This window comes from Diadema setosum, unplaced genomic scaffold (genome assembly GCF_964275005.1).
Source record: "Diadema setosum unplaced genomic scaffold, eeDiaSeto1 scaffold_47, whole genome shotgun sequence".
Classification (NCBI taxonomy): domain Eukaryota; kingdom Metazoa; phylum Echinodermata; class Echinoidea; order Diadematoida; family Diadematidae; genus Diadema; species Diadema setosum.
The window spans coordinates 175,673-201,707 of record NW_027307673.1 but is presented as its reverse complement, the minus strand read 5'-3'; the positions used below and the strand labels follow the sequence as shown (position 1 = coordinate 201,707).

The following is a 26,035-nucleotide window of genomic DNA, read 5'->3' as shown; positions in this document are numbered from 1 at the left end:
TTTGTAATTGACGCAATGGCGGATTTAGAGGGGGCGCAACATAAATAAAAAGAAAAAAATTGGGGAGGGTTGAGGGTCGCGCCAGCCTTTGATTTTGTAAAGGCGCCTCCCCTTTGTGGAATTCCTGGATCCGCCCTTGTGACGCGTCATGACATTACGGTAAATTTGGAAATTTTGACATTTGTCGTCGACGTGTTATGACATTAGTGGTTAATCCGATTTTGACATTTGTCGTCGACGTGTTATGACATTTGCAGTAAAAATGGACATTTTGACATTTGTCGTCGACGTGTTATGACATTAGTGGTTGATCCGATTTTGACATTTGTCGTCGACGTGATATGACATTAGTGGTTGTTTTGACATTTGTCGTCGACGTGTTATGACATTAGTGGTTGTTTTGACATTAGTGGGCGATTTTGACATTAGTGGGCTCTACAGGCCCCCAGCTCTCAAAGCTGCCCCGCCTCAAGTTTTCAATGTTCTCAGGTATAGAGTCTGCAAGAATGCATAGAAGGTGAACTTGCGATACTCACGTGAGCGCGAGACACCCCGGGTTTCTTGTTTGCCGTATTTTCCATTTGATTTTGCCTCACAGATGGCGTGATTCTAAATACATTACGGTAGCTGATATGGTGGTCGAATCGAGACATCAACGAATCCAATATGGCCACCTATAGGAAAAACACTCCGAGATCGCAGACCTCCACTATAAAGGAGCTCATTTTCCATCGTACGTTATAGTTGTGTATTGGTATCGTATGCATTTTTAGAATGCATGTATAGAAAAACCTATAAGAGAACATGCCAATATTAATGATTCACATGACTACTGGGTTGTGTGATAAAACATAACACTTCTCTAATAGTTTATTGTGCAATTTATCAACAAGATGAGTAAATATTTTTTATTGCTTTTAAATTTGGTCCAAACAGGATCAAATCAAATCAAATTAATTTATGCAATCCTTTCTTCTTCTTCTTCTTCTTCTTTCTTTCTTTCTTTACAGCGATCGACAAATCAGAGCAGTGTTAATTGGCCTTCGAACTCATCGCCACCAGCCACAAAGGTTACTTCCACGCAATGCAAGGAACTTCATGGAACTACGTCTTACATACGCTGATTATTGTGCATACATCAGTGCAGTTTGGCAGCTACATTTCTACTGGTTTGTGTTACGATAACAGCGATATGTGTAGCAAATCAAAATGCGTATATTTATGTTATGAAAGTTACAAAACCATATCTACTGTTTTCAGCGGGTGCACGCGTGCGTCACGAGATCGCAGCCAACGAGTCATACAGCCTAAGAGTGATACAGCTCTTCAGTTTTACAGCCCGCGAAGCATACATCAGCCCACTAGCTTTTCACTAGCGAACAAGGCCCATGAGCTCGACAACAAGTAAAATAGGCCCACGAGCTGCACGATCCACCAGCTCGACATTTGACAAATGGGCCAATGAGCAGCTACTCGACACTAGGCAAACAAGGTCCACGTGCTCGACACTAAAAAAAAGGGGGCACGAGACCGACATTACGTCACGGGGCTTTATGTAGGCCTAAGCATGGTTTAGCTCGTGGGCCATTTTTTATGTTTTTGTGTGTGTGAGGATGAAGTTAAACCATAAGACTCAGTGGGAGAATGAAGGAGGCATGACTGCTTGGCTCTGGAGTCAAAACGCAAGTGTGCTTTATTCATTGTTCTCCAGTATATTAATCCAACACATTTACATTTGATACATCATATTTACAAAACACGGCCCGGTGACTTTCCGGTGTTGTTTACATCTACATTGCGTAGATATGGTGTGATGATGTGATTATAAATGACGGGGAGAGCGGAAAGTGGCTGTCGGCGTATCAAAGATCATGATGAGAGAAAGAAACCAGAGAGCGATAAGAACTTGACAGTGGAAGGGTGGCGGTGATATGTATGACTATGGAATGAATGAAACATGCTGATTACTGTTACACCATAGATAGTCACAATACATGTCATGTATGTCTCGTGCAGACACAATATCCCTTCCCTTCTTGGAAAAGAAACACATCACTTATTGTCTCGCCCATCGGAGGTGAAGGCGAGACTAAGGGATCCAAATGGCGTCCGTCCGTCGTCCGTCCGTCGTCCGTCCGTCGTCAGTCCGTCGTCCGTCCGTCGTCCGTCACAAATGTTAAAGTTTACCTGCAAGACTCTCTTATGGTCCATAACTTGGCAAATGTTACAGCAATGGCAGCCACACTTGGGTGATAGAAGCATTAGGGGTGTCTTCATGTTATGGTGTTGTCGGAGGTCATGTGACGATGTCAAAGGTCATTTGAGGTCATGTATTAAAGAGTATGTGCAAGACTCTTTTTCTATGTTAAAGTTTACCTGCAAGACTCTCTTTTGACAAATAACTTCACATAGGTTGCTTGTATTACAACCTAACTTGGGTCATAGATGCACTTGGGGTACCTTCATGTTATGGTGCCGTTGGAGTCACAGGATAAGGTCAAAGGTCATTTGAGGTCATACGTTAAAGTTTACCTGCAAGACTCTCTTTTGACAAATAACTTCACATAGGTTGCTTGGATTACAATCTAACTTGGGTCATAGATGCACTGGGGGTACCTTCATGTTATGGTGCCGTTGGAGGTCACAGGATAAGGTCAAAGGTCATTTGAGGTCATACGTTAAAGTTTACCTGCAAGATTCTCTTTTGACAAATAACTTCACATAGGTTGCTTGGATTACAACCTAACTTGGGTCATAGATGCACTTGGAGTACCTTCATGTTATGGTGCCGTTGGAGGTCACAGGATAAGGTCAAAGGTCATTTGAGGTCATACGTTAAAGTATACCTGCAAGACTCTCTTTTGACAAATAACTTCACATAGGTTGCTTGGATTACAATCTAACTTGGGTCATAGATGCACTGGGGGTACCTTCATGTTATGGTGCCGTTGGAGGTCACAGGATAAGGTCAAAGGTCATTTGAGGTCATACGTTAAAGTTTACTCGCAAGACTCTGTTATCACACGTAACTCGACACATGTTGCTACAATGGCAATCAAACTTGGGTGATGGATGCACCTGCATGTTATGGTGCTGTAAGAGGTCACATGATAAGGTCCAAGGTCATTTGAGGTCATACGTTAAAGTTTACTTGCAAGACTCTTGGTGAAGGCTTCCTAACTTGTGCACAGAATTGTGTGAGCATGTGTGAGCATTACTGATGTAGATTTAGGCAAACATTACTCATGCACATTTATGCAAATTTATTCAAAGTCACTATTTTGCACCTGATTTTGATGTTGCCTGTTTAAAGTTGCTTATTTGTTTGTTTCAGTTTTTCACAGGTTTTACAGGCAGGCACTACCTCTCAGGCAACAAAGGAGCCCATTTATTTTATGGCAACATGGCGTATACATGTAATAGATGTGGAAAGTCATTCCAGTTGAGAGCGAACCTCCAGAAACATTCATGTAATATTTGCTACAAATGTGGGAAGCAGTTTACCAGGAAACAAATGTTGCATTCACATTCTTGTATAGGTTCTTTTTCATGTCAGTATTGCGACAAAACATATTGCTCTGAAGTCAGACTTAAAAGTCATTCTTGTACATTTTGTACAAAGTGTAAAAAGCAATTTAGTTCATTTCAAAGAAAGGAAGGTCATGTATGCGATAATATGAAAGCAAGCACAAGTGCTAATCGAGATGCCCATGACCAGTGTGAACAAGCTTCAAATGCACATTTGAATAAAGTGGAAAATACAAAAAAGAACAAACCAGTGACAGAAGAAAGTCATAAAAGTCAGGATTCATTCAGGTTAAAGTCAACGAATACTGGAAGAAGTTCAGCTCAACAGCGAAAGGCTACCAGTACTTGTCAGATGTTGTTATATAATCCTGACTATATTGCTGCCTTGGTGGGAGATGTTTGAACTTATATAAGTGATGATGTAATTGATGCTGTTACAAAACTTATGAAGTCCAAAGACTCCAAACATGATTTTAACATTGGAAGTATGACCCCAGCAGCTATGAGAGTAGCAATGCAAGAGCAGACTCGTTGTGGACCCATAGGCCCGTATTCTGCTATAAACTTAGACCCGAGTTTAAACCCACGCCTGGGTCTAAAGTGGGTTTTGGGGGTTTAAACCTGGGTTTAAACCACCAGTTTAGACCCAGGTTTAAACCCAGGTTTAATTTATATTCTACTAAGTCCAGCTGTGGTCTAAATTGGGTTTAAATTAAACCTACCCAGGAGGAGGTTTATTTCGAGTTTAAATCGAGTCTAACGATGACTGGTAAGGGTACCAGCACACAGATCAATGCCAATGCAATGGCACAAACGAGTGGCTGCCTGGATACGTACGGTACAGCAGCTAGCTTGCCGGCCACACGTACGTGTGTACACACGAGATACGCCTACTACGTATGGTTGGGTGTTCGTAATACCGGCCACCTAACGTTTTTCTATCAATAGAAACGTGAAAAATCTCACAATTTGCCTGAAATTTTACTCACGTGTGGAGAAAATACTCCGGATTCACAAGCGCGCACTGAAAATGCGATCTGAGGTACGCGCTCTAGATGGCGGCTTCGAACGCGTGGGGTCTCCTTTTTTCCGCACTCAGTTGCCCTGCTCATTTCAACCGACCACCCTGACAATACGTGTTTAGGGCACTTAAATGCGTTTTTTTTCGACAGGCCGCTGTTTTTTTCTAGCCGTCATTTTATCCCCAAAAATATTTGAATATATTTTGAATCCTTCGATATTACTTTTGAAGGACTGTTTGATGTATTTGAATTGATTTTCATTAGGAAACTTTTCATCGTAATGGAAATAAATTAGATGAGTCGGTTTGTTTTTTCACATTCATTTCTCGTTTCTGCTTCAACTCGTACGGTCGTAGCGGGCGACAAAATAATTATGTCAATGTGGATGTGTAACGTGTGTGCACGATCGTACAAGTGGCGGTGACAATTTTGCGGTTAAAATCGTCAAATTTATTACGGAAGGATACTCTACATCGAACAACGAGTCAGCAAAGGTAGGCCACTGCCGGCCTAGTTATATGTAGTTACACGATAAATCTTATTCGATTTTGCTAAATTTCGTTAATTTAGAGGGAATACTTATTTGTTTTCGCCTCATTTTACTCGGTAGCGTAGCCCAGTGAAGAATCGAACAACGTTGCGCGTAGTCCCATGCGTACATTTTCTTTCTGTACGCGCAATGCCATTATAATGCGCGGTCGGTCGTTATGCACCCGGTCGGTGGGTTGCACACCTACCATACTTGTACACTTAGAAGAGACTCGAGATCTAAATGTTAGAAATACTACTACCTAGTACTACCTGTAGTTAGTCTAGACTTTACGATGAAAATAACCTGAAGACTAGACCAAGAACTCAATGTAGGACTAGAGGGTAGGTTGAGCCTGAGATCGATTTGGCATATAGACAGGGTAAGATCGAGAACCTAGATCGTAGGACTAACGTTAGGACTAGTAGGAGTAGGGTCCTACTAACGTTAGTAGAACCTATTCGAATAGCTAGAGTACATTATTGTACCTGTAACGTTAGGACTAACGTTAGATCTATTAAAAGTTAGGTTAGTGTGGTACGGTAGGTAAAATCTACTTCTAATAGATCCACTAATAGATCTAGTAATATCGAGACAGGGTTGATATAGGCCTAGATATCTATTTCTAAATTTTAGAATGGTTTCCATTTTTATTAACCGACAATCTTAAGAGAAAAGCTTTTATTCAATTTCCTACCTCAAAGTCCTGGTTTGATCAATCGCCAATCCATTCCGAATTCACGATTCAATCGACATAAAAAGCCATGTCCCATCCAGCGCACACAGCAACCGTGCCGCCGGCCGGCGCGGCGCGATGGCTCTGCTGGTACACTGAGCATTCAAAGCTAGCTAGCTGTGATGTACGTCGCAAACGTACACAAACTGTACAGTAATGTAACGCTATGTACAGTGCTTCACGAGTCGTCGCAAGCAAAAATACAGCATGCCCATATTCGACATAAATACCCGTAAAAACGATTCAAAATCCAATAAAGTCACGCTCATGTGACTGATACACTGCCAATAACAAATTTAAGTGGATTTGTGGAGAGAAAAGTACTCAGAGAAGGAAAATTTCTTCTTCCTTAGAGGGCACCATGGTGGCTTGACCCAAGACTATTTCGGGTTTAATTTAAACCCGCAATAGACTCGGGTTTAACTAAACCTCGCTAGCAGAATACAAAATTAAACCTCGGGTCTAGCTAAACCATAGGTGAGTCTAAAATGGGTTTAAACCTTGGTCTACAGTAGAATACGGGCCATAGAGTCAGGATTACAATCATCTATTAACTTTCATTATGTTAACAACCACTGGGTCACTTCATTTTTGGATCCAAACAGACAAGCTGTTTATGTATATGACAGCTTAAGACAAGGAAACAGGATACAACAATTGAAGCCACAGTTAGAGTTATTGTATGGAGAGCTTGCGGAGTGCACACAGTATCCTATTGTCCAACAGCAGACAACTGATCCAGCGTGTGGAGCATTTGCTGTGGCATTTGCATTCAGTTGTTTTCTGGGAAATAAACCAGAGAGTCGCACATTTGCTGTATCCAAGATGCGCACACACCTGAAACATTGCCTTGCTCAAAAGCAGGTATTGCAGTTTCCAGAAGAAGGTCCATCTACAGCAATGAACATCCAGGTACAAAGAAATTTTAGCACAGATATGAGACAAGATGTCAAAAACAGTGCTAATTTGACAGCAGCAGCTCAGAGAAAGCAAAAGAGCAGAAGTAATCCTTCAATAAGGCTGAGAGAACAGGACCAACAAAGAAAGTCGGAAAAGCGTAAAAGTGAAAAATACAAATGGTCTGAGGTATTGAGCAAGAGAACTAAAAGGAAAGATGCTGAATTCAGAGGTAAAGAGAGACAGTCAGACTTAACAAGAAAATCACTCAAGAGATCACATCCGGACTTTAGAGATCAAGAGAGACGGTCAGAGGTGGAAAGTAAAAGGCAAAAGAGAAATGATCCAGAATAAATGAAAAAACTGAAACAGTGACCAAGAAAGTCATGAGGAAGGATCCGGAATTCAGAGGTAAAGAGAGGCAGTCAGACTTAACAAGAAAATCACTCAAGAGATCACATCCGGACTTTAGAGATCAAGAGAGACGGTCAGAGGTGGAAAGTAAAAGGAGAAAGAGAAATGATCCAGAATATAGACAAAGTGAAACAGTGACCAAGAAAGTCATGAGGAAGGATCCGGAATTCAGAGGTAAAGAGAGACCGTCAGACTTAACAAGAAAATCCCTCAAGAGATCACATCCGGACTTTAGAGATCAAGAGAGACGGTCAGAGGTGGAAAGTAAAAGGAGAAAGAGAAATGATCCAGAATATAGACAAAGTGAAACAGTGACCAAGAAAGTCATGAGGGAGGATCCGGAATTCAGAGGTAAAGAGAGACAGTCAGAGGTGGAAACTAAAAGGAGAAAGAGAAATGATCCAGAATATAGACAAAGTGAAACAGTGACCAAGAAAGTTATGAGGAAGGATCCGGAATTCAGAGGTAAAGAGAGGCAGTCAGACTTAACAAGAAAATCACTCAAGAGATCACATCCGGACTTTAGAGATCAAGAGAAACGGTCAGAGGTGGAAAGTAAAAGGAAAAAGAGAAATGATCCAGAATATAGGCAAACTGAAACAGTGACCAAGAAAGTTATGAGAAAGGATCCTGAATTCAGAGGTAAAGAGAGACAGTCAGAGGTGGAAAGTAAAAGGAGAAAGAGAAATGATCCAGAATATAGACAAACTGAAACAGTGACCAAGAAAGTTATGAGAAAGGATCCTGAATTCAGAGGTAAAGAGAGACGGTCAGAGGTGGAAAGTAAAAGGAGAAAGAGAAATGATCCGGAATATAGGCAAACTGAAACAGTGACCAAGAAAGTTATGAGAAAGGATCTTGAATTCAGAGGTAAAGAGAGGCAGTCAGACTTAACAAGAAAATCACTCAAGAGATCACATCCGGACTTTAGAGATCAAGAGAGACGGTCAGAGGTGGAAAGTAAAAGGAAAAAGAGAAATGATCCAGAGTATAGACAAACTGAAACAGTGACCAAGAAAGTCATAGAAAGGATCCTCAATACGGATATAAAGATATAAGGAGAGGTTGTCAGATGTGAAACGAAAAAGGAGCAAAAGGTTAGACTATCACTTCAGAGATGAAGAAAGACATGTAGAGCAACGTGGTAGAAAAAGAAAAAGAAGAAACTGTGACTTTCGAACTCAAGAAAATATCAAGAAAAAGCATAAGAGAGAAGAGTACCTAAAGAAGAAACTGGGAGATATTGACATGGCTATACAAACATTCAGAGAAGCTGTCCAAACTGGATGCAACTATGTTTGTACCTGCTGCTCACAACTTTGGTTCAAAGAGTCAGTGATTCCTGCTAAAACAGTGCATATCAATGATGAGAAGCTTCGCAAGCAGTGCTTTAACAGGAAACTGAGCCATGACAATAAGGAGTGGATGTGTATCACATGCGCATTGTATATTAAACGGAAAAAAACTTCCGCCTTTATCCATGGTGAATTTGCTGCCATTTCCTGATAAACCACAGGAACTTGACCTAAATTCATTGGAAGAAAGGCTTGTTTCCCCAATAAATCCGTTTATGCAGATAAGAGAACTTCCAAGAGGTTGCCAATTTGGGCTAACAGGCAATGTTGTGAATGTACCAGCCAACAATTTGACTTGTGTAACTTCTTTACCAAGACGTTTGGATGATTCAGGAACCGTTCCTGTTTAACTCAAAAGACGATTCAGATACAAATCACATGTAATGTACCAAAATATCAGACCAAACAAATGTCTGGCAGCATCAAAATATATCCTGAAGAAGCCACTTTATAAATCACATGTACTGAATGGAATAGACAATGAATGGCTGACACAACATATTCCTCACATGAGAAAAAGTGATTGGTCAGCAATAATTGCTCATGACAAATCCCACAAACAAGACCAAGTGCACGATGAAGAAAGTTGTATTGGTGAGTGTAACAATGCAACAAGTACAAAAAGTCAAGTTCATCGTGAAGAACACTTGAGACATGACAAAACACCTGATTCAGAAGATGAGTGGAGTGAAACAGATGAAACTGCAGAAAGCACACATGGTCCAGCTGGTATTTTAGATACAATGATGCAAGAAGATATTCCCAGCACTGATACCAGTCAATGCTTTTCGGTTAATGAAATCAGCCCATCAGTCTAGCCACTCCACACTTAGAAGAGCTAGCTTTCCCATCAATATACTGTGGAGAAAGGAGACAAACAAACACAGAAAGGCATATTAATCTGAAGTATAGTGACATAGTTAAATGTGAACTTAGGCGATCTGACCGAAGGGCAGCAAGGAACATCAATAACATTTTCTTCAAAGCTAAGAAATTACAGAACAAGCAAATTCAGGACAGAGTGTGGTTATCATCAAAAAGGAAAAAGAATAAAGGGATGAGACTGACAGCTGGTGACCTAAAAGATCCATCAAATACAACGTATTGAGAAACTTGTCACGTTTGATGAAGGTTATAAGATATTCCGGACCTTGCGTGCATCACCACATACTGGGAAACTGCTGAACGTGACCTTTTTGCTATGGTCCGTCAGCTTGGACTTCCAACATGGTTCATTACCCTCTCAGCTGCGGAGACTCGATGGACAGAATTACTTACATCTCTTGGATATCTTATAGACAATGTGCACTACACAGAGGAAGAAGTAAAGACAATGACTTGGGAAACAAAATGCAGACTCATTCGTTAAGATCCTGTGACTACTTCCCGCTTGTTTGATCACAGAGTTTAAGCCTTTTTCCGTCTTTTTCTAAAGAACCCTTCAGCACCACTTGGAAAAATACGTGATTATTTTTTTCGCGTCGAAATGCAGCAGCGTGGAAGTCCACACATACATGGTATTCTGTGGGTTGAAGATGCTCCTGTTTACAACCAAAATCCAGTGTCAGAGGTAGAAGCATTTATTGACATTTATTTCCACTGAAGAAACCGAAGATTTAGGTGATTTGGTTAAACTGCAAACTCATCGACAGAGTCACACCTGTAAAAGAAAGAAAACCAAATCATGTAGGTTCAACTTTCCAATGCCACCTATGCGCACAACTCGTTTCTTGAAACCACTCACAGTAGATGAAGTCTTGCCACATGAACTTAGAATGCATAAGGAAAATTGGAGCAGAGTTGCTACATTTCTACAGGAAAACAGTCAAGGAATGGATTTAACATTTGATGAATTCCTTCATGCTGTAGGGATGACAGAAAAATACTATATAATGGCCTTTAGATCCAGCATAAAAGATGACAAAGTTTTCCTCAAACGAAATCCAAATGCAGTAAGAGTAAATGGCTTCAATCAACATGTACTGCAAGCGTGACAAGCAAATATTGATATACAGTTTATCACCAGTGCTTATTCATGTGCCATGTACGTCATTGGATATGTCAGTAAGGCACAAATAGGCATGAGTGAATTGTTACGTAGTGCTTGTGAAGAGGCAAAGAATCACAAGTCTTCCATTAGAGATCAAGTTAGGAGCATCGGTAACAAGTTTTTGAGGCATGTTGAAATTTGTGCTCAAGAAGCAGTATATCTAGCCTTGCAGCTTCCTTTTCGAAGATCAAGTAGAGGATTCAGTTTCATAAACACGGCCCCAGTGGATGAACGACCATTCATCGTGAAGAGTGCTGAAAAGTTGGATGATTCTGAAGACATCAAATGTGGCAATAATATCTTACGGTATACACTCAGACCAAAGAGCTTAAAAAAATATGTGCCTTGCAGACTTTGAATCTTCATTTGACTGTGTGAAGAGAAATGAAAAACAAAACAGGAAAACTAAAAAACCAGAACAAGAACTTCCAGAAAGTGACTATGAACCAAACACAGATGATGATGTACAAAATTATGCAGATGATGAAAACTGCACAAATAGAGTCAAACTCATGGATGGAACATATGTCAGGAAGCGCAAACAAACAAAATGTATTCGTTACAGAAGATATTCTGTGAAAAAGGATCCTGAAAATTACTATCGGGAAATGTTGATGCTGTTCTTTCCATGGTGGATAGAGGGTGAAATAATTGGTAAATGTGAAACATTTGAAGGTATTAGATACAGAGAAGTTCAGGAACACATAGACAAGAAGAAAGCAGAGTACGAAAAAAAGGCACAAGACTTAGATGATGCAGAAGAGCAGTTATCAAAAAGAGATGAGGAAGATGAAACCCTATGGGATGACCTTGCACCATGCACTATCCATCTTGATCCAAAAGAAAAACATACAGACAATGATTCTGACACGGAGGATCTGTATAAGCACTATGACTTGGGGCAGGATCTTGGAATACGAAGTTATGATATAATCCAGGAGACAGTCCGAAACCGCCTTTCTGATGAGGAATTCAGAGCATTAGTCAGATCCCTCAACACCAAGCAGAGAGAAATTTTTTATCATGTTCTTCATACTGCTAAAGTTTTAGCTGAACAACAATTCATATTCATCAGTGGTGGAGCAGGTGTAGGCAAAACCCGTGTCCTGAAGTCACTCTGTCAAGCGCTCGTCATGTATTACAATACAGCAGAAGGAGAAAATCCTGAATCAGTACGTGTTCTTCTAGCAGCTCCTACAGGAAAGGCAGCATATTTGATAAAAGGAAGTACACTTCATTCTACATTCAACATACCAGCCAACCAGTCATTCAATTACAAGAATTTGAATCATGACAGACTGAACAGTTTGAGATGCAAGTTCCGTTATCTAAAATTTCTGTGCATAGATGAGATCTCTATGTGTGGTTCCAGCATGTTCCAGTTCATCAATTTGCGACTTCAAGAAATCATGGGCACCAAGACTCCATTTGGAGGTGTTCATGTAGTGTGTGTTGGGGATCTCTTTCAGCTACAACCAGTTATGGACAAGTGGGTCTTTCAAACATCATCGGTTGATTACTATGCTTTAGCTCCAAATGTTTGGATTGATAATTTCAAACTATATAAATTAACAGACATCATGAGGCAGCGAGATGACTGGTCATTTGCACAGCTCTTGAATCGTATGAGAGAAGGTCTTCAAACAGAAGAGGATATTACCCTGCTCAGGTCCAGAATTGTTCCTTCAGCAGATTCACACTACCCACCTCAGTCAACACACATAAAGTATTTCAATAAAGGAGTCCAGGAACACAATGACCATGCTTATGACACAGCCACAACTGAAAATGTTGCAGTTGAGGCAGCCGACATTGTAATTGGGAATGTTCCAAATAGCATCAAAGAAAAAATAAAGGAAAAGGCTCCAGTGTTTCCAGGACACTTGCCTTGCCTTGCCCACTTGCCTGTATTCACCGATTTCTCCGATTTCGGAGTCGGCTAGGGAGGCTGCGGTGATTTGTTGTCGCGAAAGTGCTCGTGGTATTGCGTGCGGCAGAATTGCGTCAATGTACTCTTCTGCGATATTTCGATCGCGATGAGGTTGATCAATCGGTAGACGTGACAAAACATCAGCTGGATTTGTCTTCCCTGGCATATGCCTAATCGTGAAGCGATATTGCTGTAGGCGTAGGGCCCATCGTTTATTGCGTGCGTGTGGTCGACCGTGCGGTCCGTAGATGTATAGGAGCGGCTTGTGGTCGGTGTGGAGAACAAACTCGGTTCCGTACACAGCAAGTAGAGATGAAATCTCTCACAACCCCACACGACAGCTAACGCTTCTCATTCGATTTGCTAATACCGACGTTCCACATCAGAGAGCGTGCGACAAGCTTGTGTTTTCCCGTTGATCGTCTGCGTGCACGAGAACAGCACTGAGACCGACGGGGCTGGCATCGACTCGTAGCTCGGTCGGTGCTCCCGTGACGAAATGTGCCATGACTTCCTCGCTCGTCAGGGTATGTCGAAGTCGGTCGAATGATTGCTGTTGCTCAAAACCCCAAGTCCATGGCTGGTCCGTGAGAGTGAGTCGGTGAAGGGGCTCGGCAATGGTGGCAAGATTTGAGATCAGTCGCGCTCAATAATTCACTAATCCCAAGAACGAGTGAACTTCTGAGGAGTTTATCGGCTGTTGAACTTCTTTGATGGCCGCTATTCGAGCGTCATCGGCTGCGATGCCGTCTCTCGAAATCACGAAGCCGAAGAATTTGATTTTCGGCACCCGGAAGATGCACTTCTCCGGATTCACGATGAGGTGATGGTCGCTGAGTCGTCTCAGCACGGCGTGGAGGCGGGCATCGTGCTCGGCGATGTCCCTGCCGAACACAACGATGTCGTCCGAGATGTTCTTTACGCCTTCCAGTCCTTGCAATGCGGTCTGTATGGCATACTGATATGCCTCACTTGCTGATGACAGTCCGAAAATCAGTCTCTTATAACGCATCACACCACGATGCGTCACGAATGTCGTTATATCTCGTGAGGTCTCCTCAAGCTCAATTTGGTGGTATCCCTACTTTAGATCTAGTTTAGAGAGTACCGCGGCACCGTTGAGTGCGGTAAGGGTCTCGTCAAGGGTGGGGATAGGGTGGCGCTCTCTTTTCACCGCTTGATTGGCTTTTCGCACATACACAGACTCGTATGTCCCCATTTGGCTTGGGCACTACCACAAGCGGGCTGGCCCACAATGTCGGGCCGGCAAGATGTGCGTCAATGTGAACGGCGCTGGCGTTGTGATTTGTCTCTTGTACACTTTCGTCTGCGACTCGAATTAGCTGTAGCGCTGCGGCTGTTTCTCGCCTAAGAAGACATCCACTGCTTCCGTGCACGACAAAGAATCGTGCTGTCGTCACGGTCGTGGAAACTTGAGTCGAGCACGAAGTCCTAGCGCTGAATTCCCCAATCACTGGCAATGGGGTTGAAGCACCGTACGGAAACAGGCGAATATGAGTGGGGGTCAACCGCAGATCAATCGTTGATGCGCGGCCTCTCATTCACTCATATGTACGGGCGTCTATAATATTTACCGACGCTGCGGTGTCGACCAGCATGTCGATTTCGATGTCCGCTATTTTGACGCGGGTCTTGTTTCACGACTGCCCAATGGTGAAGAGACGGTGGGTGTTCGTGGCAAGCGTTTTACCAGTTTCACTGCCCTGGTCGTGGTGGTTGGCGATCTCGTCGTCGAATGGCTGGAAATTACTGAGTTCTTCAGCCACTGAATTCACGCTTTTCGAGCTGCTGCTGCGACAAACTCGATTTTCCTTTATTACACTTTCTGCACTCCTGTCCTCTAGCTGGGCACTGTTGATCTGGAGCTTGATGTCCGATGATCCCACAGTTATAACACGGTCCAACGTTAGGTTGGCACGAGTATTGTGGCGCGTTTCCTCTTCCTCCTCCTTTGCGCTGTCGACCGCGATTTGGGAACCGCCGACCACGCCTGTCATTAGGCGCTCGATAGCTCTGTCTAGCAGTCACTTCGTCTACGTGCTCAGTGGAGGGGGTCGAGTTCTTCATCTCCATCGCCGAGTCTTGGCGATCGGCTGCTTCCGCAGCACGAGCGATAGAGAGAAGACCAGTTAGCTTAAGGTCCGGCTCTCTCAGCAATCGACGGCGTGGCGACTTGGAGTTGCATTTGTCAATGACCTGATCTCGAATGTGGTCGTCCTCGTTGTCACCGAATTCACACGTGGAGGAGAGCGTCTTAAGCCTCATGTAGTACTCATCAACAGACTCGCTGTCACGTTGATCACATTGGCGGAATGAGTGTCTCTCGAATGCAACGTTTTTCTTTGGCACAAAATAGCCTGTCAAGGCTGACATAGCAGAGTTGTAAGATGTTCCCCCTTTCAGAGTGGCAAAAAGCTGCTGCACATCTGGTCCCATGCAGTGAAGAAGAATTGCCCGTTTTGCTGCATCTTCTGTGACTTCCGTAGCGGCAATGTAATACTCGAATGCCATCTTCCACTTCGACCAAGCATGCGATGCTCTGGCCGAAATATCGAAGGGAGCAGGCGGAGTAAGCATCTTCGTCGCCATTTTTATGTTTTTGTTTGTGTGAGGATGAAGTCGGACTCTAAGACTCAGTGGGAGAATGAAGGAGGCATGACTGCTTTTCTCTGGAGTCAAAACGCAAGTGCGTTTTATTCATTGTTCTCTAATTAATCCAACACATTTACATTTGATACATCATATTTACAAAACACGACCCGGTGACTTTCCGGTGTTGTTTACATCTACATTGCTGATATGGTGTGATGAGGTGATGATAAATGACGGGGAGAGCGGAAAGGAAGTGGGAGCAGAAAGTGGCTGTCGGCGTATCATAGATTATGATGAGAGAAAGAAACCAGAGAACGATAAGAACTTGACAGTGGAAGGGTGGCGGTGATATGTATGACTGTGGAATGAATGAAACATGCTGTTTACTGCTACACCATAGATAGTCACAATAAGTCTCGTGCAGACGCAATACCATTACAATTATTTTTTTTTTTATCATTTATCCTTTTTTATCTAGTGTCGAGCTTTTCATGTTTGCCTGTAGTGTCAAGTTCATGCATAGTCCTTATTTACCTAGTGTTGAGCTGGTGGCCCTTTTAGCCTCAATGTCGAGCTAGTGGACTGTATGACTCTCGCGTGTCGAGCTACTGGGATGACCCATTTACAATAGGTGATTTCAAGTTTGGTGCTAGTGTTATAATAGTGCTAGTGCTATTGCTATCTCAGCACTAGCAACGGCGATAAAACCGAAAATGAAATCACGCCGGTGTTGGGAGTTGACCTCAAGTCCATCCAGTTGCTGGTGCTGGGCTCGGTGTTGAATGTCTTCTGCTGAGCCGAGCTCCGCCGTTTGTGTTAGCGATTTACAGTGTACATGTTTTTCCCCCATTAACCAACACTAGCCCCTATAGGTATTATCATTTTCGTCATTTCAAGTTCGGTGCTGGTGTTATAGTCAGGGTGCCAAAGCCACTTTTTGGGCCTAACCTTGTTTAACCGTCCACCCAATGTTTTTTGATGGTTTTACCCTATTTCAGGGGTGCTGAATCCGAATCTGGATGATGCAACTCTTGCATCCTTGAGGGTTTTGAGATATTCAAGATGGCCGCCAAAATGGCCGCCAAAACCAGAAATTCCCACGTATTTCCTTCTAAATGGTGAAAAAATTGAAAACAATTGATGGTTTTACCCTATATCGAAGGTGCTGAATCCAAATCTGGATGATGCAACTCTTGCATCCTTGAGGGTTTTGAGATATTCATGATGACCGCCAAAATGGCCGCCAAAACCGGAAATTCCCACGTATTTTCTTGTAAATGGTGAGAAATTAAATACAATTGATGGTTTTACCCAATTTCGAGGATGCCAAATCCGAATCTGGATGATGCAACTCCTGCGACCCTGAGGATTTTGAGATATTCAAGATGGCCGCCAAAATGGCTGCCAAAACAGGAAATTCCCATATATATTTCCTTCTAAATGGTGAGAAATTGAAAACAATTAATGGTTTTACCCTAGTTCAGGGGTGCTGAATCCGAATCTGGATGATGCAACTCCTGCATCCCTGAGGTTTTTGAGATTTTCAAGATGGCCGCCAAAATGGACGCCAAAACCGGAAATTCCCATGTATTTCCTTTTAAATGGCGAGAAATTGAAAACAATTGATGGTTTTACCCTATTTCAAAGGTGCTGAATCCGAATCTGGATGATGCAACTCTTGCATCCTTGAGGGTATTGAGATATTGAAGATGGCTGCCAAGATGGCCGCCAAAATGGTCGCCAATCAAAACCGGAAATTCCTGTGTATTGCCTTTTAAATGGTGAGAAATAGAAAACAATTGATGGTTTTACCCTAATTCGAGGGTGCTGAATCCGAATCTCAAATGGCCGCCAAAACGAAAATTCTTATGTACTTCCTTCTTATAAATGGTGGGAAATTGAAAGCAATCGATGGTTTTACCCTATTTTTTTTTTCACTGAAAGATTTCATTTTTCGTCAATGGCACAGTTTGAACTTGCTGTATATACAGTGAAACCAGCTCTATCGGATATCTTTGAGTTGGTACGATACAAGTGTGCCAGCAATGAACCCTTCAAGACTACAGATACGGTTGAATGATTGCAAGATTACATTGTTTCCTCTACATATCATGGATAAGTTTTGAACACTAACAATCAATGGACAAGACATGGCCATCTAAATCATATTGTGATAGTGATTAGAGAAGTTTACTGAAATTACCCAACATTACCTGTCTTAATCCATGAGCAGTTTTAATCTCTTCATCCATGAACACTCAAATTGCATTAATTAGTTTATATTGGTGGTCTTGATGACATTGTTGGAGACACGAGTTGGACATTTTTAGAGTTATGCTTCAATTTTTTCGGCAATAAGATGTAACATTATATATGTATGTATATATACATATTGTAGATATATATATATATATATATATATATATATATATATATATATAAACACACGGGGGGATGGAAAAATCACAGGTAATGCGCCATTATAAAAGAAACTGAATAAAAAACAAACGACAACATGTAAGGTAATAGTAATCCAGTACTTACGAATATCATAATCGCGCAGAGTGCTTTTGAAATTACCCTTATTGATATCTACTATATAGTGGTCATGGATGAAATTATTTCCAATAACGTAATCAGAATATTTATGCGTCAAGTTTCATAAGAATGCGAGGCGAGACTCGTCAGAATACAAGACAAGTTTCAACACCAAATGCCAGCATGCCATAATTCAATTTTACTCTATTGATAGCCGAAAAGGATTAACTTCACATCTGTGGAGCCATGTTATTGGCGACCACAAGCATTATTTCATAACAATTATGCATAAAGAAATTTTCAGTCGTATCTTTGTATTTGTACGTTTCAGTATGATATGAATATCACTTCTTTTTTCGAGTACGTATTAAAGTTCCGTTTCAGACATATCGGAATATCTCAGTATATTGCAATACCATTGTGACAGTCATTTTGGATGCCAATAACTTTCGGCTGATTTGACAAACTCGCTCAACTGAGTTGAATTTAAGAATACGAATTATTGCTTTTCACCCTGGGTTTAATCCCCCGATTCGCGTTAGAACACAATATTTCACCATTTAAGTATAAGAAAGTATTAAGGAGTTTCCGTTTATACAGGACATTTTTTTTTTTTTTAGATGTCCCAAAACCTTCAAAGACCTTCAGCACCCTCGAAATGGGGTAAGACTACCAATTATCTTTAGAATTTTAACCATTAAGAAAAAAATATATTAACATGGGAATTTCTGCCAGTTATTTTGGCTGTCATCTTGCACATCTAAAAACCCTAAAGAATGCGCAAATTTCAACAAACAAGTTTCGAGGGTGCTGAATAGGGTCTAAATATTTCCAATCTTTCACAGTTATTTTGGCGGTCATCTTGGACATCTCTAAACCCTTAAAAAAACACGAAAGTTGCATCAACCAGGTTCGGATTCAGAACCCTCGAAATAGAGTAAAACCGCCAATTGTTTTCAATTTTACACCATTTAGAAGGAAATGTAGGGCTTACATGGAAATTTTTGTTTTTGACGGCCATTTGGGGGCCATTCTGGTGGTCATCTTTATCATCTCGAAACCCTTAAGGAAGCAAGAGCTGTATTCTGGAGCCTGAAATTCAGCAAACTCAAAATAAGGTAGAACCACCAATTGTTTTATATTTTACACCATTTAGAAGGAAATAAGGGGTCTACATATGAATTTCCGTTTTTGGCGGTCATTTTTGGCGACCATCTTTATCATCTCAAACCCTCAATAGGATGCAAGAGTTGTATCCTGCAACTTCGGATTCAGCACACTCAAAATAAGATTAAAAAACACCAATTGCTTTCAAATTGTCACCATTTAGAAGGAAATACATCGGAACTTCCGTTTTGGTCGGCCATTTTAACGCCCATCTTGAATATCTCAAAATCTTCAACAATGCAGGAGTTGCATCTTCCAGATTCGGATTCAGCACCCTCGAAATAGAGGTAAAACCACCAATTGTTTTCAATTTCTCACCATTTAGAAGGAAATACATGAGAATTTACGGTTTTAGTTGGCGGCCATTTTGGCGGCCAATTTGAATATCTAAAAAACTTCATGGATGCAGGAGTTGCATCATCCAGATTCGGATTCAGCACCCTCGAAATAGGGTAGAATGATCAATTGTTTTCAATTTCACACCATTTAGAAGGATATACATTGGAATTTACAGTTTTGGCGGCCATTTTGGCGGCCATCATGAATATCTCAAAATCCTCAGGGATGCAAGAGTTGCATCATCCAGATTCGGATCCAGCACCTTCGAAATAGGGTAAAACCGTCAATTGTTTTCAAATGTTCACTATTTAGAAGGAAATACGTGGGAATTTCCGGTTTTGGCGGCATTTTGGCGGCCATCTTGAATGTCTCAAAATCCTCAGGGATGCAAGAGTTGCATCATCCAGATTCGGATCCAGCACCTTCGAAATAGGGTAAAACCGTCTATTGTTTTCAATTTTTCACTATTTAGAAGGAAATACGTGGGAATTTCCGGTTTTGGCAGCATTTTGGCGGCCATCTTGAATATCTCAAAACCCTCAAGGATGCAAGAGTTGCATCATCCAGATTCGGATTCAGCACCTTCGAAATAGGGTAAGACCATCAATTGTTTTCAATTTTTCACCATTTAGAAGGAAATACCTGGGAATTTCCGGTTTAGGCGGCCAAGTTTGGCGGCCATTTTGAATATCACAAAACCCTCAGGGATACAAGAGTTGCATCATCCAGATTCGGATTCAGCACCCCAAAATCAGGGTAAATCCATCGAAAAACCTTGGGTGGACGGTAAAACAAGGTTCAGCCTCTGGCACCCAGACTATTAGCGTTGCCGTGCGAAACCCATATTCACGTCCATAATAGATGTACGTTTTACGTGCATAGTCAATGCTAATGCAGTGGTCGCCCACGTAACGTACAAGAACACACTCGTCAAGGCTTTATAAATCTGAGCATAAGAGCAAAATTAGGATAATTGTCTTTTAAAGAACGGACGAAATTTGTGGCAAAACTAAGCAGCCATGGCTACATCTTTTTATATTTGACGTTAACTATGCGCCATCACCTTGTTGGATCTAAGTTTAGATGTAAGGCTGTTATTTTGGGCTAGCACTAGCACTAGCAATAGCTCCGAACTTGAAATTTTAATCAGTCTTCTTCATTATGTGTCTCAAACCATGAGCACTCATGGCTACATCTTTTTATATTTGACTTTATGCGCCATTTTAATTCGTCTTCCTCATTATACTGTGTCTAAAACTAAGCAGTCATGGCTTTATCTTTTTTATATTTTTTCATTCATGTTCCATTCTGGATTCCACATTTCATGTTCAGGTTTCATATTCTATTTGATTTCGAAGTAAAATAATTATGTTTAACACAACAGTCAATTTTAGACATAATTTCACAAATGTATAAGAACATGTAATACAATGATGTGTAAATATGAGGAACCTACTTAAAAGCAATGTTTGCAGGATGTAGGGTTCCAAAGAAATAATATAAGCGTGTAGTACAACTTGCTAATTATGAAACATGATGAAACACATGCGAAATTCAGTATGTCGAGATTATAATGAAATCTACGGAATGTACAAAATAGTTTATAATGTTCAAGGTAAAACTCAAGGATTCAATGCTACATAAAATTGCAATACTGGTCAAACAAATGTTGTCAAAATAATGTAGTCACCCGAGCGAGGCATCATTGCGCATGAGGACAGATATATCAAATGATCACGGCAAGTAACTAAACATAATAAATATAGGATTTTTTTTTAATGGCTTTTAGATTTTGCTTAAAGGAACTTAAAGAACTTGATTGCAATCGAACAGAATCTAACTCATTCCAGAAAGAAGGGCCTTTAAAAACTGTACGAACGGGAAAAAAAGTGATATGATCCACTGTGTCTTGTAGGGTGATTATGGATTTCACTGTTTTTAACAAACATTGAGGAAAATAAACTAGGAAGATTGCCAATGCTCAACTTATACATGAGAATTCCAACGTAATACAAATACAAATCAGAAACTTTTGATAATTTACTAGAAACGAACAATTCATTTGTATGTTCCCAAAAATGTGCACGATTTATAATCCGCAAGGCATTTTTCTGAATCAAAAATAACGAATCAATTTTAGTCTTAGAGCAATTCCCCCAGGCCAATATTCCGTAATTAAAGTAAGGTAATAATAGAGATGAATAGAGGGAATGCAATATTGGCTTAGGGAACAGGTACTTCAATTTGTGAATAACTCCAACATTTTTACTCAACAACTTACATAAATAATCAACATGAACCTTCCAAGAAAGATAATTATCAATATAAACACCTAAAAATTTTGTTGAATCTATTTGATTTAACTGCAATCCATTCACTAATACTGAACCTGGAAGAGACTTCATTGTATTACTGAAAACCATACAAATAGTCTTATTTATATTGAGCGATAATTTATTCGCCTGAATCCATTCAAATACCAGTTGCACTTCGTTATTCACGGAATCAACCAACACATGAGGATCTGAGTGAGAATAAAAAAGACTTGTGTCATCTGCAAACAGAACAAAAGACAGCAGAGAGGATATAAAGAATGAATAAAAGAGGACCTAAAAGGGAGCCTTGTGGAACGCCACAGCAAATCGAAGTTATTTCTGAGTCATGGTTATTTACTGTAACAAACTGAGTCCTTCCGGTAAGATAACTTCTGAACCACTCCAAGGCCTTTCCACGAATGCCATAATGAGTTAATTTGTACAAATCAAACCTTAATATTTCGTGGTCTATTGTGTCAAAGGCCTAGGAGTAGTCCAGAAACAGACCGACTATGTGCTACTTTTAGTCTATAGCTTTCGCAACTTTCTCTACAAGTAATGATATAGCATGGGTGGTTGCATGTTTTTTTTTTTTCCGGAATCCGAATGATTATAGTAACTATTCGTTGAGCCGCTGAATAGCCCTGAGAGGGTAATTCAGTTTTATCCCGGATAGGGTACTTGCTTGGACTGAAATTTGGAGAAAATAACGGGGGTTTTGAAAGAATTATCGGGATTTAAGTTTGTCGTTGCAGATTTTGTTACCAATCATGGTCTTGATCCTGTAACGCTATCATTTTGGTACTGGACGGCAGATTGTCATATTCTTCAAAGTCGCGTAGAAGGAAAACAAGCACATGAACCTGTGGTTTTATTTACATATTTGGGCTTCGGATGAGTCAAAGTTACGGTATGGAAACTTTGAAGAAAATGACATGGATTTCATTTTAACTGAGGAACGTCATTAACTGCTTACTGAAGCGTTCCGGTTTTTTTTTTTTTTTTTAACAGTTAGCCATGTCTGAATAGACAATGTACTTGTGATCTATTCTGTCTTCTATTCTTATATGTATACTGCATGTGTGTGTGTGTGTGTGTGTGTGTGTGTGTGTGTGTGTGTGTGTATGATATGTACGTATTAATGTGTTGGTGTTTTGTTAATCTACTTGATTCCACACAGAATCATTTGTAATACATCATTATGTTGCTTTGTAAAGGAAACCGGCGTACAATGTCCCCCCCCCCCCCAAAAAAAAAAAAAAAAAAAATATATATATATATATGTAACGGGAGCTCCGCAGTGATATCTTTCAAAATAGTGAATCAATCTGGATACATATTCAGGGTATGAAACTATAACTCATATCCCTCATCTTACAGAAGACCCCATCCGATTTGCTTCAGTGGTCAAAGAGAAATGAGGAATTTTGTAGAGGATGTCAGGAATCTCTTCCCTCCAATTTTTGTCTATTGTATCCACACACACGAGCATCGAAGTGCTAAACTTGGAAGAATCAGACTCATGACATGCTTTGCAACAATCCACAAATTGAATGGGGTTTTCTGCAAAATAGAGCTAAGATGTTATACCTTAAGACCTTGAAGTAGCATTTAGACAGTTTAATCATATTGGGTGTTATCAATGCGAAAATCTGATTGTAATTTCTTTTCTTTTCTTTTTTTTTTTACATACCGAATAGTATTTTCACGAGTAGGCAACCTAATGCAAGCACAAGATGCTTACATGGCTGTCTGGCTCTCATTGTAAACTCCACTATTATATGTTTTTGTGTTTTATTTTGCCGAACAAGTGGCCTAAGTTGGCCTCAATCAATCAATCAATCAATCAATCAACTGGTGTTTCGTAGTCATCTTGCCTACGTTCAAGCCTATGGAAAGTCCCGTTGATACGCCCCACCGTTCACATTGGTCCCATTGGTTCACATTGACGCGGGGACAGCCACAAGAGATCTATCTTTTTTACGACTGACCGTTCACATTGGTATCTCATCTGTCCCCGAGCTGTGGGGGCACTTTGGGGCTTGGAGCTATCTCTGCCACTTGAATCTAGTCATAGCGCATGCGCACATTTGATGACCACAGCTGGATGCTATCAATTGCGCCCCAAGGTCACTCTCCCCTCCAAATCTTGTCCCCGTATACCCGACTTGCTTCGCGAGACAAGTCCCCCCGTCCCCGCCAAGCAAGATCGGGTACGGGGACAAGATTTGGAGGGGAGAGTGACCTTGGGGCGAAATATGATAGCGTCCAGCTGTGGTCATCAAATGTGCGCATGCGCTATGCCTGGCAGAGCTCGCCCCAAGCCCCAATTGCCCCCACAGCTCGGGGACGCGACTATATTTTTTCCGTACATGGAAACGCTACAGGACATGAATTATTCATAAGTTGAGCTGAAAGAATGAAATGCGCATGCGCATGGACTTCGGACAATGAACGCCACATGCACATGATGTCGCAGCGAGCTAGCTAGCTACTAGTACCTGTGTATGAGTGTGTGTGTGTATGTGTGTGTTGTGCACAATGGTTGCGCATGTATGCGTTCGTGCGTAAAACATGTCACTGCACTCACGAGGTGCGTATGATCGACCAATATCTGCTGCAGCTAGCTGCAGGAAACTGCACTGTCGCTTGCGATCGATCCAACACACGTCTCATTTTAATTGCACATTGCACACACGTAGCACTCTGTACATGTATGGATACAATCACGCTCACATATAACTTCTAATTGACTAATTGGTTTGAAAACGTAGAACTAGACTCTACTGAAGTTCGATCTACTATTATTAGTTTACATGTGGAATGGTCATGATCTTATCGTTGTATTTCGAAAGTGCACTCACGATGCTCGAGTCACTGGCATGGCATCACTGAGAAGTCGATTGTGAATGCACATTCGCTTCATAGCCAAGTATGAAGTAGCCCTACTGTTCTGTGGTAGCGGTGTATTTACGAACGAATACGAGTACCCGATCGACAAAAAAAAAAAAAAAAAAAAAAAAAAAAAAAAGGGCGTGCGAAAGATTTCGGAAGAACTCTTATTTGGCCATTTATGCATGTACGAATAGTGGTAATGTGGCATCAGTTCCAAGCCTATGGCTGTAGTTTAGGTTGTAGCTTGTAAAGCTGTTCATTTCACGCGAGCTGCGTATATGTACCTGCTTCCAACAATCGACTGCACTTTCTTCGAACCCTGCATGCTCGCTCGTGCTCGCCACGCCGGCTGCCCTGGCTGCGCTGACAATCACGATGCTGTCTGCTCCCCGCATATTTACCAGCGGGGTTACGTAGGGCGCTCATAAGAACTGCGAATCGTATGTACTGTATGTAATGTATGATTGAGGGTACCACCTAAGGATTCACCCTAAGGATCTGTAGCTTGTTTATTCCAAAAGTATAAAAAAATTCGCCTAAATCGTATCTCAAATATGCCATAAGTACTGCAGTTTTGAATGTCGTGTAAATGTAAATTGAAACGTGTTTAGTCTGGTTTGTTAGTTTGTTTGTGAGTTTGATTTTCGTTTCCTCGTTTTTATTGTTTTCATAGCAAATGGCACTTAATCCCACGCGTACATTTCGTTCTATACGCAAACAGCCATGATACGCAGGGTGCCGATGTGAAGGTACCCTGCCGATAGGTGGTACCCTTACCATACACTGTATGTACATAACAGTATGCGAGTCCGTTCATTCGTGTACATATTGGCCGAGCTATAGAATTGTTTAGTCCACGCGCTTGCGCACTTCAAAATTTCAGCTCAACTTATGAATAATTCATGTCCTGTAGCGTTTCCATGTACGGAAAAAATATTCGCCTCGGGGACAGATGAACGGTCAGTCGTAAAAAAGATAAGATCTCTTGTGGCTGCCCCCGCGTCACGGGGACCAATGTGAACGCGGGGTAAGGCGATCGTTATCGCTATTCTTGTTGCCGGACGTTCCGATTTATGACACAAAATGTTGCGGATTTTCCAGGCTCGTGCGAGCGCTGCACGCTGGCCATGATCTGGGTAGTCGTCTTGTGTATACCCATCATTCACACACTCCGCGCCGTTTGTATTCACCCACACGCAGGCGATAAGTCACAGCGTTACATACTAGCGGCCGAGGATTTCCACACACAGTCTTCGCACATCGCGATAAGATGGTGTTGACAATTTGCACAAATCGAAACTAAGTGCACATCTTCACAGATGGAAAATGAACAAGTGCACATAGTCGTTGCAGGGTGATACCACACACACAAACAAAACAAAACAAAATACACCGTCCCTATCTCAAATGGAAGTTGGAACTATTTTCAGTTATAATTCTCCCACAGTCCCAAGTAGATATAACACAAAATGCCACTTGGTCCCCTCCCCCCCCCCCCCCAAAAAAAAAAAAAAAAAAATCTGTCGATGCATTCATGGCAGTGTATATTCCATGGTTCAGGGAGGTCGAAAGAGAATTTATAACTATGCCTGATTTAGTGCACAGGGACAAACTGTACCGTGCTAATCCTCCATGATCTCACTGCCAGCTCACTGGTATCGAGGAAACCCGACTAACAAATTAAGTTACAAACACAAAAACAACATA

At 41.3% G+C, this 26,035-nt stretch overlaps 1 protein-coding gene across 1 annotated transcript; it reads right to left on the bottom strand.

Annotated features, from left to right (window-relative positions):
* Positions 1–14,240: 14,240 nt before the first annotated feature.
* Positions 14,241–15,071, bottom strand: LOC140245865 (uncharacterized). Its single transcript, XM_072325352.1, has one exon. The coding sequence runs from the start codon at positions 15,069–15,071 to the stop codon at positions 14,241–14,243; it is 831 nt and encodes a 276-aa protein (XP_072181453.1).
* Positions 15,072–26,035: the final 10,964 nt, after the last annotated feature.